General features: G+C 49.8%; 1 protein-coding gene across 2 annotated transcripts in view; it reads right to left on the reverse strand.

The window, feature by feature from the left end:
* Nucleotides 1-474: 474 nt before the first annotated feature.
* Nucleotides 475-16,888, reverse strand: part of TMPRSS13 (transmembrane serine protease 13) — a 28,063-nt gene continuing 11,649 nt past the window's right edge. The window contains exons 3-13 of one of the 2 annotated variants that reach the window (XM_037505359.2): nt 15,374-15,478; nt 12,812-12,934; nt 11,793-11,922; nt 9,972-10,064; nt 9,213-9,256; nt 7,350-7,512; nt 6,340-6,512; nt 4,032-4,130; nt 2,897-3,039; nt 2,593-2,745; nt 475-1,955 (exon numbers count right to left, since the gene is read on the reverse strand). In XM_037505359.2, coding sequence (XP_037361256.1) covers nt 1,929-1,955; nt 2,593-2,745; nt 2,897-3,039; nt 4,032-4,130; nt 6,340-6,512; nt 7,350-7,512; nt 9,213-9,256; nt 9,972-10,064; nt 11,793-11,922; nt 12,812-12,934; nt 15,374-15,478 — 1,253 coding nt within the window. In that variant the 3' untranslated portion in view covers nt 475-1,928. Of the gene's footprint in view, nt 1,956-2,592; nt 2,746-2,896; nt 3,040-4,031; nt 4,131-6,339; nt 6,513-7,349; nt 7,513-9,212; nt 9,257-9,971; nt 10,065-11,792; nt 11,923-12,811; nt 12,935-15,373; nt 15,527-16,888 lie in introns of both variants that reach the window. The other variant, XM_054693133.1, reaches the window with a different exon arrangement.

A 16,888-nucleotide genomic window follows, 5' to 3' on the forward strand; every position in this document is an offset into this window, starting at 1 on the left:
CACATAAACATGCTTCTTGCTGAACTGGCAAAGTTGGAGGTAGAAAAAGAGGAAGGGCAAAAGAACAGGTGCTGGAGTGCCCATCCCCTGCCCCCTGACTTGTGGAGATTCACTTACTTATTCTTTAAGAATAATTTCAAACCTCACCTCTTCTGTGAAGCCTTCCCTGATTTCTCCAGATATAGCTGGTTGTGGCTTCATCCTTGTTCCAAGCATTCCACTCTCTCACAGCTCCCATCACACAGGATCAAGTTCCTGAGGACGGAGTCCTGGTCTTTGTAGTTCCTGAGTCTGTTGTGAGTACCTGGCACAGAACATGCACTGACATGGTTGGTGAATGAACAGAAAGAACCCAAAGCAGAACCCAAAGCTGAGGAACTCAAACTGAGGATGCTTAGGCACCTGGGCAGGCAATCTCAATTTTTACTTTGGTACCAGTAAAACATACAATGACATTTTTTCAGTTTACACAACTTTTATTGCTAAACACCATTGCTGGGGACTGATGTGGACATAAATATTTTCCCTCCGCCTCCTGGCCCTGATGACATTTCCCAGTGTAACCAGCACCATCAGGCTCTGCCAGCCAACTGCAGCCTACAGTTTTAGGGTGATCTTTCTTGCAAGCAGCTACCTGCCTGGGCTATACTGATTTGCTTGGACCCTGCCAGTGAGAGTCATAGCACCACCAGAGAGGCCCAAGAAAGTGAGGAGAATGGAACTCAGGAGGAAGAGGTGCCCCAGAGCATAGGCTGGGGAAGGTCCAGATCTTCACTGGTTACTGAGGCCAGGTACGTGGAGGGTTCGTAGGAGCAGGGCAATGTAGGTCCAGTTTGGAGGGCCTCGGGACAGTGTCAGCTTTTTCTTCCTGGCAGTTTTCATGTCAATTGTCTTTTTTCTGGACCAACTGAGAAATCAAAAGGCAGAGAAGCCAAGAAGGAGCCCCACTGTACCAGGACAGTCCTGGCTATGAGGGATGTCTGTCCATCACGGTTGTCCCCAGCTCAGGGCCCAAGGAGGAGTCTATGTTCCCTCACACCCTGCTTCTAGCCCTTGCATGCAGCATAGCCATGGCTGTCTGTGCTGGATCTGCTGCCAGCCCCAATGAAGACTCACTGCCCTGAGTAGCTCCCAGAGACCCCTTCATCTGGTCCCTTGTGATCAGGTACATACTGTAGGCGCCAGGGTGGCACTGCTCCCTTGGAGTTCTGGGGCTGATTGATGCTAACTCACCAGGCTTCTGCAATTTTTGGAGAATCTTTAAGAATACATCTACTTCCATTTCTTGAATATAAAAATAAATTAAAATAAAATATGTCCCAAAGGCCTATGACCACCGAACAGCAAGTCCTCTTCACAGCGGCCAGCCTGGATAGCCGTGACACTGGCAGGAGGTCCGAGACAGGGCAGGATGCATGTGACATCAGCAGGAACAGCTTCCTGCAGGGATAGTCCAGGCACTCCAACGGGGCAAGGTGTCCATCCCTGGACAGAGTAGTATCACTGGGGCTGCCCGTGGTGCCCATTCCAGACTTGTCTCTGAGTCAGGATCAGAGAAGCAACAATTCCTGGTGTGAACTTCCAGGCCCTTCCTTGGGTTCTGTCTTCGCAATCTGTTATGAACACCCTTTAGAAACCTCCATGGTGGCCAAACTGTTATCTCCAGGTGATTTCCAGTCTGGGGTTTGGGAAGAAGTAACCGCTCCCCTGGTTTCTGAAGACCATGAGAGAGCAGCAAACACACATATACAAGCACACTCACACATACACACACACACACGTGTACATGCACAGAGGCAGCAGACAGTGGAGGTGGCAGTAATGAAGGTGCCTGGTGGCCTTTAGCCCAGAGGATGTTGCAAATGGCCCGGTCACTTTGGCAGAGTCTTTACAGCAGCCAGTGCTGGGAGGTGGGGGAGTTCGGCTGCTTAGGATTTCCGGAAGCGCACCTCACTCTGAGAAAGAAGACAGGGAGAACGGGGTGAGGGTGGGCTGCGTGGGCCAGGATCAAAGACCCCAAAAGTGGGTTTCAGAGACCAGTAATCAGCCCAGCTGTCAGCTGTCACTGTCCCCCAAGGAAGAGCCCCCGCCACAATGTTTTTCTGGAGCAGCCCATCTGAGCTCTCCACACTTCTGCCTTGGCCCTGGCAGAAAAGGAAAGGGCAGGCATAGCATTCCTGCTTTATGGCTGAGATGCAGCCCCAGGGAAGGCAGGGGCTGGGTTCACAGAGGTGGGGGTAGATCCTGTTTCCTGATGCCCAGTTCCCATGAGACCAACTTCCTGTCAAAGAAGAGAGGCCATTCCATCACTCAGCCGTCACTGGGGTAAAGAGAGTGACATTGGAGCCATCGTGCACCTAGGTCCACCCTTTTTCAACCCTCTGAGCTCTGCTCTGAGAAAGGAAAAAAGATCGAAGTACAGGTAACTGGCTTGACTCCAAGCCCAGTCTTCTGTATTTTCTGAAAACTTCTCCAAGTGAAGGGGAAGGGGCCTCTACTAAGACCCTAGGGAAAGCCTAGGCCCTCTTCCAGGTATCCAACATTTGGAAGTCCCCAGCTTGCTGGGTGCAGGGCCCCGGGCAAGGCTCTCACCTCCATCTTGCTGTAAATCCACGGGAGGACTTCTGTCACTTTGGTGTACACACCGGGCTTATTTCTCTGGCCACAGCCTGTGCCCCAGCTGGTGACTCCTGTCAGGTACCAGCGGTTGTTCTGCTCGCACACTAGGGGTCCTCCACTGTCTCCCTACAGGGAAGAGCAGGCACAACAGCAAGGTAGGAAAAGTGTCCTTGAGCAGGAAACATGGGCACTGATTCTCACTTCAACCCCAACACTCCCGCCTTCCCCGACTCCTCCAGATTTGCAACACCTGAGCCCCAGCCAGAAGCAGCCTAACCTGGCAGGAGTCTCTGCCTCCTCGCAGGTCCCCAGCACACATCATCCTGGGGGTAAGGTAGCTGTCATAGACCAGGTAGTCGTTGCACTTCTGGAAGTCAATGAGGCTGACCTGCACCTCCCGGAGGAAGGGGGATGTCTTCTCTTCAGTGAGGCAGAGGAGAGAAGAGTGGATGGGAAGGAAGAGAGACTCAGGACAGCTTTGTGGCCTGTTAGCTGCCCACCCCAGGACCCAGCCTCCCAGCATCTAGGAGTGGAGGGGACCATTCCTGGGGTTCACCACCCAGGACATAGGGCACATACACCCTTGCACCAGACACCTTTCAGGCTACCTTACATGTTGCACAAATATCACTCACTTGTTTTCAGTAACTATATGCCTTAAGGAGGGCAGGTCTTCCAAACCCATTTACTGATGGAGACCTTTAGGGCTGAAGAACTGATTTACCCACAGCCACATAGCTAGTCTGTTTTGGAATCAAGGTCAGAACTGCTACAAGACCAGTCGAAGACTGTCATCCCCACCCCTACCCCCATCATACTGGCACCTGCCCTTGGCCTGAGTCTACAGCTAGGTCAGCCAGGGATAGTGTTCTCCTGCCAAACTTCAACAATTCTATAGAGCAGGCATCAGACCAGGCCACTCTGTGGCCATGAGGAAGTGAGGCAAAGCAACACCACCGCATAATCTTGTTTAAGCACAGGCAAAAACAAGGTAAGTCACTATGCAAACCACAGAAAGACCAAGCCACCCCTCTCCCAGACAACAGGAGATGCTGTGTTTGCTTCACCCATTATTGCTTTAAACGCAGTCTATTCTGCACTTCTTTTAGAAGAGATTCTAAGACATCCACCCACAAAACTGCCCTGCTTCCAGAAAGCACCCAATCTAAAGAATTCTCCCCTTTTCTCACCCCTCCCAGCCTACCCAAATTCTGTGATAAGTCCTTCCTAACACCCTACCCCCACCCCATGGTTCTCCAAGGTGTGTATTCTCCCTACCCTCAAGTACAGAGCCCGTCATCTATATACACTGACACATACCCACACACTCCACACAGACACACATGTATACAGCATACCACATGCATGCTCATGCACACGCACACACACAGTCTAGCATCTCTGCTTCTCACCATCTGTTTCCTTGGTCTTGCCAAAGCCCGTAATCCAGCAAGTCTCGTTGAGGCTGAAGGTCTGCCCATGCATGGGGAGGCAGGCAGGGTGGATGTGAGCTGCAACAAGACCTCAAGACATCAGTGCAGGGACCAGGCTGGAGTTGTTGGTGGGTGCTGGGGATGGAGGGCAAGAGTACTGATGTCCCAGGACCCCCTCCTTTTTCCTACAGTGGTTCTGAATCTTCTAGGGCTTTGGATTGACCAGGGAACAATCTCAATCATTTATTCTGACCCTCTAATATTTGGTTGTTACTAAGGTTTGGTCCCACTGAACATTCTGATTTCAGGGGGTGTCATGGGAAGTTGCACATGCCTTGTAAGCACCTCAGTGCCAAGCTGATATAGGATAACTCTGGGTCTCTACCCACCCAGGGTGTCTCACCTAGCTGAGCCTCTTCCTCATCTGTCTATCAGAGAAAGGGGCAACAGCAGGCTAAGTCCCAGATATTATGGGATAATGCCTCACTAGTCTATCCAGTCTAGTTTGGGGAGGCACTCATTGGCTGGCCAGGGCCAGAGGCTCTCCCGCCAGAGTGAGACAACCTCTTCAAACAGGGAGAGCACATTTCTGGAGGCATAAAGCATAAACAGCTGCTCACTTGCTCAGAAACATTTAGAAGGTACTAGTGTACATCATTTTCCAAACTCCCTCTAAGGACTGGTGTCCCTAAATGGACTAAGGCATCAACTGCAATTTGCAAAAGGAAACTATTAGTTGACAGAATGTTCTCAATTGTTTGTTATGCTCACTATATTTTCCTGCACCTAGAATAGCGATTGATATATACAAGGTACTAACGGGGGGTGGGGGGGGGAGAGAATGAATATAAATTCTCTTATACATTGGGCTTTAAACATTGGTGTCTACCACACTCTGCTAGAGAGTAAACAAACAAAAATGAACAGGATAGCAACAAATAACAAAAACTGCAAAACATGACTTTTTAAAATAGCCTATGCCCATTTTTGATATATAATCTTAAAAACATGTAACAGTTATGTATTCTCTTTTCGATGGGGGAATTATATTTATCAGTGAGTCTTCACAAGTTTTTCCTCAGATAATACTGTGACTTCTATGTGTTCACCTTGCCAAATGAGTTCAAGAAAATCTGCCGTGATTTGTAAACCAAAATCAGACCCCATGGTCTGACGGCAGGACTACATAGACCTGAGGTGGGATTCCCAGGTTGGAGGCCTGCCTCCTGCTGGTGCCGATCAGGGTCTGGAGAGCAACCGCTAAGTCTGAGAAACCTATGCAATGTCAAAATAGCTTTCATTTATCAAATTATTTATTTTGATTTAGAGTTCCAAATAATGTTTGGACTATAATATTAAGGGGATCTAGGGGTAATGGGAGGTGAATCTCAGTGTTAAGCAAAATGGGATCTATGTTTCACAAGGTTGAGAAAGTCTATTCTGGCCCTGCACACCTCCTGAGCCTTTTCTGTATGCATGAAGGGCAAAGCAGAGGCAGGGGGACACCATTCACCTCACCAGGCTCCACAGCCAGGCTGGAGGAGAGTGGAGGTCTTGTCAGCTGGTGGGTGTGGTCCTGTTCCACCCAACCAAGTTCAACTGGGTGGGCGTGGCTATGGGTCAGCCCCGCCCAGTCAAACCCCTTGAAGGTTCCTCCTCCTCACTCCACTCTGATGAACTAACTGCTCTGATTCATGACTGACATTACCTCCGTAATTAATGCCTGGAAATACCAGCTCACAGACTCAGTCGGACTGCCTGTCTTTGTGTGTGTTACCCATTTTTTTCTACTATCAATTGCAGCTAAAGACCCTGCTATATAGTAGACACAGTATTTGATAAGAAAACAAGCAAGTAGGTCTCCCTGGTGGCCTACGGGTTAAGTTTCAGCGCTGTCACTGCTACAGCCTGAGTTCCATACCTGGCCAGGGAACTAACCTACATGTGGTGCAGCAAACCTCTCCTATCTCGCCTGCTGCTCCCCTCAGCAGTGTATTTCAGTAGATCTGCCTGTTCTGCTCTGTAATCTGTCTCTGGTGAATCCTCTCACCTGAACCTCTGGGCTACACCCCAGTTCTTCTATCAAAAAAAAAAGCAAATAAATGAATTCATGAATAAAGCCTTATTTGATGTCCTCCTGAGAACTGTGATAGCATTTCCTTTGTGTAGCCTTTGATTTCCACCATGCTGAAGCTCTGGGGTCCCAACATAGTGCTGCCAAGTGCAAGCCAGCCCAAGGGCAGCCAGGATGAGCAGGGTGGGGTGTGACAGGTGTTGATTCACTCACAAGACAGGGTCAGGGGCTTGGAGAGCCGCATGAGGGCGATGTCATAATCATCCTGCTCATCGGTGTAGTTGCCATTGATGATAATTTGGGAGATGGAGGCTGCCTCAGGCAGCTGGTGGAGGTTGCTGGTGCCTGCATACACCTTCCAGCCCTCCAGGATTTTCTCCCGGGTCCTGCAAGAGCCACAAGAGATCATGGGCCAGTTACATACCTAGCAGAGCCCACTGGCAGCATCTGCTATACACAGGCTTGGAGGCAGGAGGATGGATGAAATGACCTCTATAGGTCATTTCATTAGCCCAGGAGTCCAAAACAATCCTTCACCACCCACCTCAACACCTCTGCCCAAACCACTCTGAACTAACCACTCTGCACCTTACAATAATAAGAAGGAATGAGTAAGACCTCAGTGAGCATTCACTCCACTGTCTCCTCCACACACCACTGAGGACAAAGTGGGAGTGCTGAAAATATCTCTATGGCATGAGCCTCAGCAGACTCAAAATGACCCTCTAAATATGCATTCTGGAGGCACCAGTGCCCCTGAGGTCTGGTCCAGAGCCCCTTCAAGTCCACCATCTCAAAGGAACAAGCCTGGCTGGTGACTGTCAGCCACACTGTCTTCTCTACAGGCCCCATCCCTCAATTTCCTGATTTCGTGGGCTTCTCCCCTATAAGTTACAGATGCAGGAGGCAACAGTAAAACCAAAGCTGCTTTATTTCACTGTTCTTCAGAGGCAGGTTCCTCCCAAGTCCTTCCTGCTTGCCCCACTCTCCCTAGGGGCCATATCAATGGCATTTTCTCATTCTGGGCCTAGCTCAGAACAAGTAACTCCAACTCACATTCCCAGAACTAGATACCAACTGCAGATTGTGACCCATGATAGCCAGGCTCACAACAAGCCCTCCTTTATGGAGAGAGGACTCAGTCTGCCCTCAGCCCTTCCTGGGAATTCCCAGTCACAAAGCCCACACCCAACTTCAAATCACCCACCCCCTCCAGCACTCACACGAAGAAGCAATGAGCAGCAGTGAGCACCCACTGGGCGTCGATCAGCGTGCCCCCACAGATGTGGGTGGTGCCGTAGTGCAGACTCACTTGCCAAGGCCACTTGTTTTCTGGGGCCAGCACCCCTCCCACGATCCGCCCTGTCATGGCCCTCAGTCCACAGTCTGGGGAGGAAGCAGAGGAGACATGTTCCCAGAATCCAGGGCAGTCTTGGGCAGCCCTGTCCTGAAGCCACTCACTCACCATGGATATCACTTTGTCACTTAATTTCATGTGGCACCACTATTTCCTGACAAAGCAGAGCTCCCACATGGTGAGTAAGCTTTCTGGGATCATCCAATGGGAAGTGTGACCCTAGACAGGTTCCTTTTCCCTACCGCTCATTCCTTTCTTCATTCATTGACAAATGCTTACTAAGTGCCCAATGGGCTGGGTGTGGTGCTTAGCACTACTATGGTAACCATCAGCAGTTTGGGGAAGGAGACCAAATCTAACACGACCCTTGATAAGCACTGTGATGGGGATCTCTGTGATTTCAAAATGAATGAGAAGCTTCTCATGATGCACAGATGGGTTTGTGACTGCATAGTTCCACATAGGTCATTTAGTGCTACCAGGGACCTAACACCCCAAGGGAACAGTTCTAGCATGTTCCAGAGTAATTCATTCCTCCCCACCCCAAATCATGGACAAGAAGCAAGTTTGTTCAGATGTGTGTTTTTTCCTTTCTGAAGGGAGGAAGTGAGGAGCCAGCAGTGGTCTGGGGGAGGGGCACTCCATCCATGGCACTGTGCCCAGCCTGCTCAGGGGAGCGGTCCCACCCTGGTCAGTACTGACAGCATAGCACTACTGCAATGATTAATAGCCTGGGTGTTATTAAAAGGTCTTCCAACAACAAGTATTGGAGAGGATCTGGAGAAAAAGGGTCCTCTGTTGGTGGAAATACTAGCTGGTATAACCATTACAGAAAGCACTCTAGATTTGCCTTTAAAAAACTAAAATTGGAAATGCCATATGACTGAGCAATCCTACTCTTGCGCATATCTAAACAGAATATGAAGCCATCAACACAAATACCATAAATTCCACAATATTCATAATAGCAACATTATTTACGATTGCTAGAACATGGAAGTAGCCTAAATGTCCACCAACAGACATTTAGCAAGAAGATGTGGTCTATCCAAACCATGGAGCATTGTATAGTCACAAGAAAGAATGAGATGCAGCCCTTTCAATAAAATGGAGGGAATTTGAGAGAATTACATGCAGCAAAGTAAGTCAGAATGATAAATACAGGATATTTAAATAGAAGAAATTCAATAGCCTAAAACACTTTCAAACACCAGCGGATGCCAATAAGCACCCTAAGGACTCTGAGTTAAGGGGAGGGGATGGAAAGAGGATACAAGGGATGGTGTTGGGGGAAATAATCTTAAAGATTCTAGTAAAAAAATAAATTAAATTTAAAAAGACAGGCACAGTGCTTTGCATACAAATGAACCCAGGAAATATTGGCTCTAGATCTGAATCTCTATCTAGTTTCATATCTATTTATACAGGTGCTTTAAACTGGCCCAGACCTGCTTTTCCAGGTCTCTGACCCCTGCCCAGAATCTAAGAGACCTGAATGACTTCCTTGGTATGAGCAAGGTTCTAAGCTGGGCAGTCAGGAGAAAAGGAAATGCTACTCTGGGACTGTCCCTGCTGACTTACAAGGACCCCATTCCCTGGAGCAGACCTGCTAAGTAAGCCCTTCTTCCCGACTTGGACCTCCAGAGCTGGCCTTCTCCCCCAGAGGAATCCCACTCCACTGCCCCCACCCCACAGAGGTCACAATCCAGGAGGAAGAGCATCTTCTTACGGGAACACTGGAGAGAGATATAACGCTGAGAAGGGCACCGAGACCTGCCAGAGGAGACACAAAAAATGGGAAAAAGGTATATTAGTCACCTCCTCCAGGAAGCCTTCCCTGATTGAATCCTATCCCATTTCTTTTGCACAAGAAGATGGCGATTCTGACCTTCTCTCTCTGAGTGGGACAGGCCCTTCCAGTGCTTTCTCCTGTGCAAACCATCCCCATGCTTCTCCCTACGCTCCAGTTTTTCTATCTGGTGAAGTCTCTCCCCCTAACTCCTCCATCACAGAGGCTGCAACAGGGTCAGGCTGCATTACAAAGATGACAGATGAGGAAGAGGCCCAGGAGACTGACCATTTCTCCCGGATGGAGTTCCTATCCCTGATTACCTGGCAGCCCCTGCTGCTCTGCCCCTCCCCCTTCCCACTCCCTGATGCTCCCCATCCCAAGCCCACTCCCTACAGCAGCTTTCAGTTCAAACACCAGGCTCATTGGTGGTTCTGAGGTTAATTATCTCTGGCAACAAGGCAAACTCTTGGGGGCACCCCTGACTTCAAGGTTCCCCCTTCACCACACCTCAACTGGGAATTTTTAAGTCAGGAAGCAGGTAGTGCATGAGGATGCTTCTGAGGTCCCTGACATTCATGATCACACCTGGAAGCTGGGTCCCACAGAAGGACCAAGGGAAAGGCACTTCTTGATTCAGAGTCACCTGCACCCCCACCCCCTGCTCATAGACAGGTAACTTGACCCACTCCACCACACCTGTAGAGGCTTTCCTGGATAGTGGAGTTGTATTCAGAGATTGCAAAACTGTTGGTAAAATCCCGATAGGTCACCTCTGCTGTCCGGTAGGCACTGTAAGGGAAGGGGCGTGTGAAGAATGAGCCCCTTGGAAGCAGAATTCATCCCATCCCCAGCTGGCACGAGTCCTGGCTACCTGGCAAACAGGCAGGCCAGAGGCTGTCAGGGCCCACCAGTGTGTTCCACCACTGAGCCCCACTATTTGCTAGCCTACCAGTTTTCAACACGTGGTCCCCACCCTACTGGCAACATTAGCACCTCCTGGGAATTTGTTATAAATGCAAATTCTTAGGCCCTGCCCCAGACCTACTGGACCAGGAACTCTGGTTCTGTGTTTGAACAGGCCCTCTAGATGATTCTGATGCACTCTCAATTCAACAACACTGACCTAGCTCTTTTCTTTCTAAACTGTGATTCAGAGACTAGCAGGAGCAGCAGCAGCACCCCAGACTAGCTGAGTCAGACTTTGCATGTTAAAGTTATAGATCTGCACGTTGGAGTTGGAGAATCCTTCACTGGCTAGCTGGACCTCAACCAACAGTGTGCAAAAGAATCACCTGGGGGTGTCGTATCTGCTGAACTGTCCTAGTCCCAGAGATTCTGAGTTTTGGGTCATTTTAACAAGCATTGCACATCATTTTGATGTGGGTGATCCATGAACCACTACCTGCACAGAACAGGTGTGCACTTCTAGAAGATGGAAACTCCTTGCATGAGAGTGCTCCCTTGCAGGTGCTGTTCCTCTACCTAGGGGCCTCCTCCACTTTCTGCTCCCCTTCCATGCACAGTTCAAATACCCTTACGGCTACACACTGCATTGTGCTGTAAGCATTGGTTCAAGCCTCCCTTGCCCACACCATATCAGAGGTTCTCCAAAGGCAGGGATCTTGTCTGTTCCTATGTGTCTGAGTGTCACACATAATAAAAGCTCAATAAACGTCCTGTGAATAAGCGACACTGCACCAATGCCCCAGGGAGGCCCAGACTTTCATAAAGTCACACAACTCAGTGATAAAAGATGTACATCATCTTCCAGCTAGATCACCCAGATTCTCTTTCACAGGCTGGGACTCTGAGGCTGAGGTGGGCGTAGAGAACTGGTTCTAGTTTCCTAAGCCCTAGTTTCCTAGGTGCACCTTCTATAGAGAGCCCACCATATTCTAAACCGTTGTCCCCACAACCTCATACACATTGGTAAACCCCAAAAGTACTTGGTTTGAAAACTCAGGTCTGGAGGGAAGCTGGAGATTACTATGTGGCATGCAAATCAGAGACTCCTTTCAAGCAGGAGGGTTATTGCTTCCCCATCCCTGTTCCACCCCTCAGCATCATCTTCTTTAAATCTTTAGAGACAAAGAGCCTTATGATTTTACCTGGTCATATGTGCTCTTCTAGTTCGCTTGAGGAATTCTAGCTCAAACCACACTGCTAAAAGTCCACTGAGGGAGTCACATAGCCTTAGCTGTGAGAAGGTGGCCTACCCACCTCATAGGGCCATGGGACCTTAAATGTGGTAAGGGACACAAGCATGCCTTGATGCAAAGAACCAGACAGTAGCTGTGTGACTCTACTGCAGATCTACAGCATACGTGGGCCTCAGGGAAATAGCTTGTCCTAATCTGTAAGATCCCAGAGCCACTGTCCCTAAACCAGTGTCCCAAACCAATGACTTCAGCCCTGGTCCCCAGACCTTTTGTATATGAGGTCCCTGCAAAGAACCTGAGACGTCCCTGCAGCTGGGACCCTTGGGGGTTAGGGGTGGGAGGTGGGGGAGAGGTTTACTTCTCAAAGCCCAGCTGTTGGCATGTCTTCTCTGAGTAGGAGTCGTTCCAGTTGTCACTGCAGACCGGAAGCCACTGATGGGAGGATCCAGAGTAGACTTTAAGCAGAGACCTGTCCCAGTCAAACCTCACTGCATGGAAAGAGAAGGGCAGAGCAGATCCTCAGCACCCACAAATCTTCACGTCCTTGGAGAATAAGCTGAGCAAGATCTGAGGTGCTCCTGTTTTGAGGCTCCCGGGAAATGTCCAGAGATTGGCTGGGAGTTGATGGTCATCAACCAGTGCTCAGAAGTCCAGTAAGGGCAGAGCCTGTGACAGGACCCAGGGGCCACTGTGGCTGAAGGGGTGAGCGTGGCCAAGAGTTGTCACCCTGAAGGGGCAGTAATATGCCCAAATGAGAGTGACAAGGGGAATTAGGTCTGCGATCTGAGTGCTCATCATCAGGCTCTGTCACAGAAGGACATGGTCACAAGTAAGGTCACACTCAGACACACAGTTGGATCGGCGAGGCCGCCCACATCGGGGATATACGTAGACAACCATGCAAAGCCACTGAGGACCAGATTTCAAAGAGAGCTTTGTGCTCAGCTAGACCAGCCATTTACAAATTGGCTTTCATGACACGATAGGGATGGCATGTCTGAGGTCATGTGCTGGACAAAGAGAAGGCATATGTGGAAAGGACTTCAGACCCCAATCCTGCCTCCAGTCGGAGCAGCTCTGCTTTGCTCACAGATCTTATTTGAGAACAACTAATCTTGTCCAAGTCATTTAGTCTACAAACTGGAAAACTGAAGCCCAGAGAAGGCAAATGACTTGCCCCAAGTCACACAGCACTTAAAGTCAGGCTTCATATTGAATTTCATACTGGCTAGTACCCAGATCCTCTGGTTCTCTGTCCAAGACTTTCCATTTGAATTTGCACCCCAGTTTGCAGTCACCAGAATGCACACTCATATATGCATACACACTCACACATGCATACACACTCAAACATGCACCCAAGCCCAACGTCCTTACCACAGCCCAGCTCGTCACTCTTCAGCTTGCAGTCTACTACCCCATCACAGCGCACAGCATTCCGGGGGCAGCTCTCAACTGGCTCTTTGTACTTGATCCCTGTGTGACCACGCCAGAAATAGACTAGAAAAAGAGGAACAGACAGCTGGGTCATTGCCAGCCCCAGAGAGATAAGACACTAAGTAGCCCAAGGCCCTGGGGGTTCTGAGACACCGACCTGCAATCCCTCTTGGACTCTGGGGTTCTCGTCCCCCATCTGTATGGAGAGAAAGGAATGCTCCAGAAAGCTCCCTAGAGAATTCCCTCTAGGAATGCTCCAGAAAGCTCCTGCAAGCAGGGCAGCACCAGGCAGACTTGAGCAGCCACCCAAAGACATAAAGAGAAACAGGGAGAGAGGGAGGGAGGGAGGTGTAGAGGTGGGTGCTACTTTGGGAATGCTCCTGCCTTACATGCTGGCCAGAGAAACCACTCCTCCAGTATCCCGGAGACCCCTTCTTAGAGACCCTCTGGTATCTCTTGTCTCTGTGCTCCATGGAGTCACAGCAGAGAAATTTCTATATCCCATCAAATACACCCAAGTACTGCCTGTCCTGTCTTCCCAAAAGCTGTACTTCCACCTTAGCATCTCCTGGAGTTTCTTCCTCCTCCTTGCCCCTGCAGGGGATGTCCCTTAGGCCCCCTCTGCCTCATTACTTGTCTTTATGCAGGTAAATGTTTTCCATTCAACAAGCAACTCTAGGTGGCTAAATCCCAAGTGCACAAGCTTTCCACACCTAATGTGAAGGTCAGCTTTATCATCCCCTTGTCTCTAACACCTATTTGTTCCAAACTAGGAACTCTTGTCCCTCCTGCAAGAGACACTTCCCCTTGGATGCCTAGGAAAGCTGAGTTCTAACTCCTCACCTGCCTCTCTCCCTTAACCGACACTTCAGCCCCAATCCCCCACATCTCCCCTGGTCCCACCACGCTCTGAGTCACCAAGGTGGAGGCCAATTTGTGTGTCTGCTCCTTCCTTCCTAATGTCTTGGTCTTCCCCTCCCATACGCTGAGCACTGAACCTCTAGGGAGCCCCGGGCTGTCCTGCTCAGAATGTTCATGAAATCGCAATTGAGGGGCCAGCCTGACATGTAGTGGAGAGAGCTCTGGCTGGGGAGCTGTGGGCCAGGGCAATAGTCCTGACCCCACCATGTAGCTACTCCAGTAGTGCACGTGTCAAACCACCTGCCTGGCCCTGGGAGGTCCAGAGGTCAGAGGACTCAGGAGATGAGTGTGAAACCACACTGAGGGCTATGACTCCATATAGGAGCCACCCTCAGGTGCCATCTCACCCACCCATGGGCTATTTCCTAATACTCTCTGTGGAGTGCCAGGGTGGCCCCAAAGCAGGAGCCATGTGTGGGACAGGGGTAGAGCAGGACAGCGAGTCCCAGCTGGGGGCTCACCTGGATGCCTGTGGCAGGCTCTGTGCTAAAACCTTTACCTGCATCATGACAGCAATTGTCCCACCTTGTCAGGCAGGTGGAGAAACTGAGGCCCAGGGAGTGAATTTTTTTTTTTTGGTTTTGTCTTCTCGTTTTTTTTTTTTTTCAGTTATTTCTTTTCTTACATCATTGTTCACTTTTGTACAGTATTTGATTTCTCTGCTCAAGTGTGGTCCCATAGTTCTCCCACCACAATAGCAGCAGTGATCCATCACCATAATCCCTTGTGCTCTTCCCCCGCCTGACCTGACCCCTTACACTCCCCCTCCCTTGCTGTGTGCCTTGGTCTGTTTGGTCTGCTTGCAGGTTTTGTCTTTTTCTTGACCTTTGTTTAGTTTCTCTATATTCTAGGAAGTGAACTAATTTTCTGATGTTAATTAAGGCCAAAAACACTTGGCCTTAATTATTTCCAGCAACATTTGCCAGGAGACTGTAATGTCCCTGAGGACAGGACAATACAATGTGTTTCCCCTTTGGCTGCCTCCTAAGGTTTCCCACTTGTTGGGTTTATAGTGGGCTCCCTGGCAGAGAGCCCTGGGCTATGTCCTGAGTATCTTTTCCAAAGAGAAGAGGAAACTCAAGGAGTTCTGAACCAACGAATACTTTATCCCACTGACTGAAAATGCCTAAGAGACTTTTCCTAATCTATTTTATGTTCATTTTCTTTAGTTACTAGCATTTTTAGAGTGGGGTTTGGGGTCAAGCACTGTGCCATAATCTCTTTTATCCCCCATAACCCAGTGAAGTCTTTATGAGATCAACTTAATTCATTCAATGCAATAAGTTGAATGAATGAATGAATGAATGAATTTAACCCTGCTCGCCCAAGTAAGCTGCAAGATAACTAGCATTGGTGGGACACAATCCCTTGTTCCCCTGACTTCTCTTAACCCACTATCTCCCAGGGGCCTGGGCACCACAGTCCTAGGTCATTTACAAGAGTGCCCCTCTGTGGACACAGTAGCCGGGCAAGCGTGTTCCCCGTTCCTGTCACCCTGCTACATGCCCCCAATCCCAGATACCATTCCACCCAGCAATGGCCAGACCCCACACCCCCACCCTGTCCCTCTGTTAAACTCACAGAGAATGATGAGTGATGTCACAAGGGCGATGAGAAGGAGGACACATCCGATAAGTGGCAGCTGCTTCTGGCCCTCTTGCCAGGTGAACTTGGGCAAGCTGATACCTACGAGTGGGGCAGCAGCAGGGGAGGATGAGGATGTTGGAGAGGAGTCTGGCATGGAAGAAAAGGGAGAAGGAAACAAGGCTGGCCTGTGAGGGCCCGTTAGGATCTCTCCACCCAAAGGAAGGGCCCTCCTCACCTCACTCCAAGCACTTCCTTTTATTGGGCATCTACTCTGGATCAATCAGTTCACATTATCTTATTTAATTCTCACAGCATCTGTGAGCTGGGTGGTCTTATGCCCATTTTATGGATGAAGAAACTGAGGTTTGTGGAAGTTAAATAACTTGATCAAGATTACTTGGTTAGTGAGTAGCAGAGTAAGGGTTCAAACAAAGTGTGTGTGATTCCAAAGGTCCTGGCAACAAAGTGCATCACCAACCCCTGGGAGGGCAAGAATGTGAGGTGTGCCCCAACTCTGGATGTTCCTCCAAGCCTGTTTATGTGGTGGTAGGGTGCAGGGTAAGGTAAAAAGTATCAGGCTTTTCTGCCCTCCCACCATTAGGATAGATGACGGAAACGTGTGGTCCTGAATGCATGCCTGATGGCGGGCACCTGGAGTTGGGTGTGGGCGTATGTAGATGGGATTCACCTGGGCTAAGACTGGGCTTTTAAGGGTGGCGTCACGGGGACACCAGCAGAAGCCGAGAGAAGAAGAGAAGCAGAGAGAAGGCCAGAGAGCCCAGATAGAGTGAGGATTTGCTGCGGGCTGGGAGGACTGCCAGCCTCCCGGCCCCCCAGCACCCCTGCCTGCCATGTGCCTGGTAAATCTAAATGAAAGACATGCAAAAGCCACCTGGTCTGCTGGATCAGAAAACCTGCTCAGTGCCCTGTTCCTGCCTTTACATAAGGGCAGTCTGAAGTCTAGGACAAGAGGAGGGCCAAGTTGGGATGGGCATGATACTATTTCCTTAAGGCCAAAGCCATTCCCATTCAGCAGCTCTGACTTCCTAGCAGCTGAATCAGATAAGCCACAATTTGGAAAGTTGGGGGTGGGAAGCCTGCCTTGTCACATTGCCCCTCTCCTCCTCCACTCACAGATGGACTCACTCATCAGGACCCTGCTCACACGCTGCCCCCAGCAAGGCAACAGCCCAAGAACCATGGTCTCTAACCAGGAGTCCTTGCTCTTGAAATCTGCGCTCTGACAGCGCAGCCTCCAAACTTTCACTTGCTTTATACCTTTACTCCATTTCCCCCCAGTTTTCCTCTGTCTTGCATTTGCTCCTTTTGGTGCCCACCCCCCCCCAGTTCCCTCACTGTATATATACCACAGACCATTCCCCCTTCTTCCCACACTCATTATCCCAGGGGTAGAGGAGGCACAGATAGTCCCAGCTCATAGCGCAGAGATTTTCTTGCCACACTTGGGCTGCTTTCCTGTTCCTCTTGCTTTCCCTGCTGTATCCCCCT

The sequence above is a fragment of the Talpa occidentalis genome, unplaced genomic scaffold (genome assembly GCF_014898055.3).
Source record: "Talpa occidentalis isolate TD23 unplaced genomic scaffold, MPIMG_talOcc4v2.1 talOcc4.12, whole genome shotgun sequence".
In the NCBI taxonomy this organism is placed as follows: domain Eukaryota; kingdom Metazoa; phylum Chordata; class Mammalia; order Eulipotyphla; family Talpidae; genus Talpa; species Talpa occidentalis.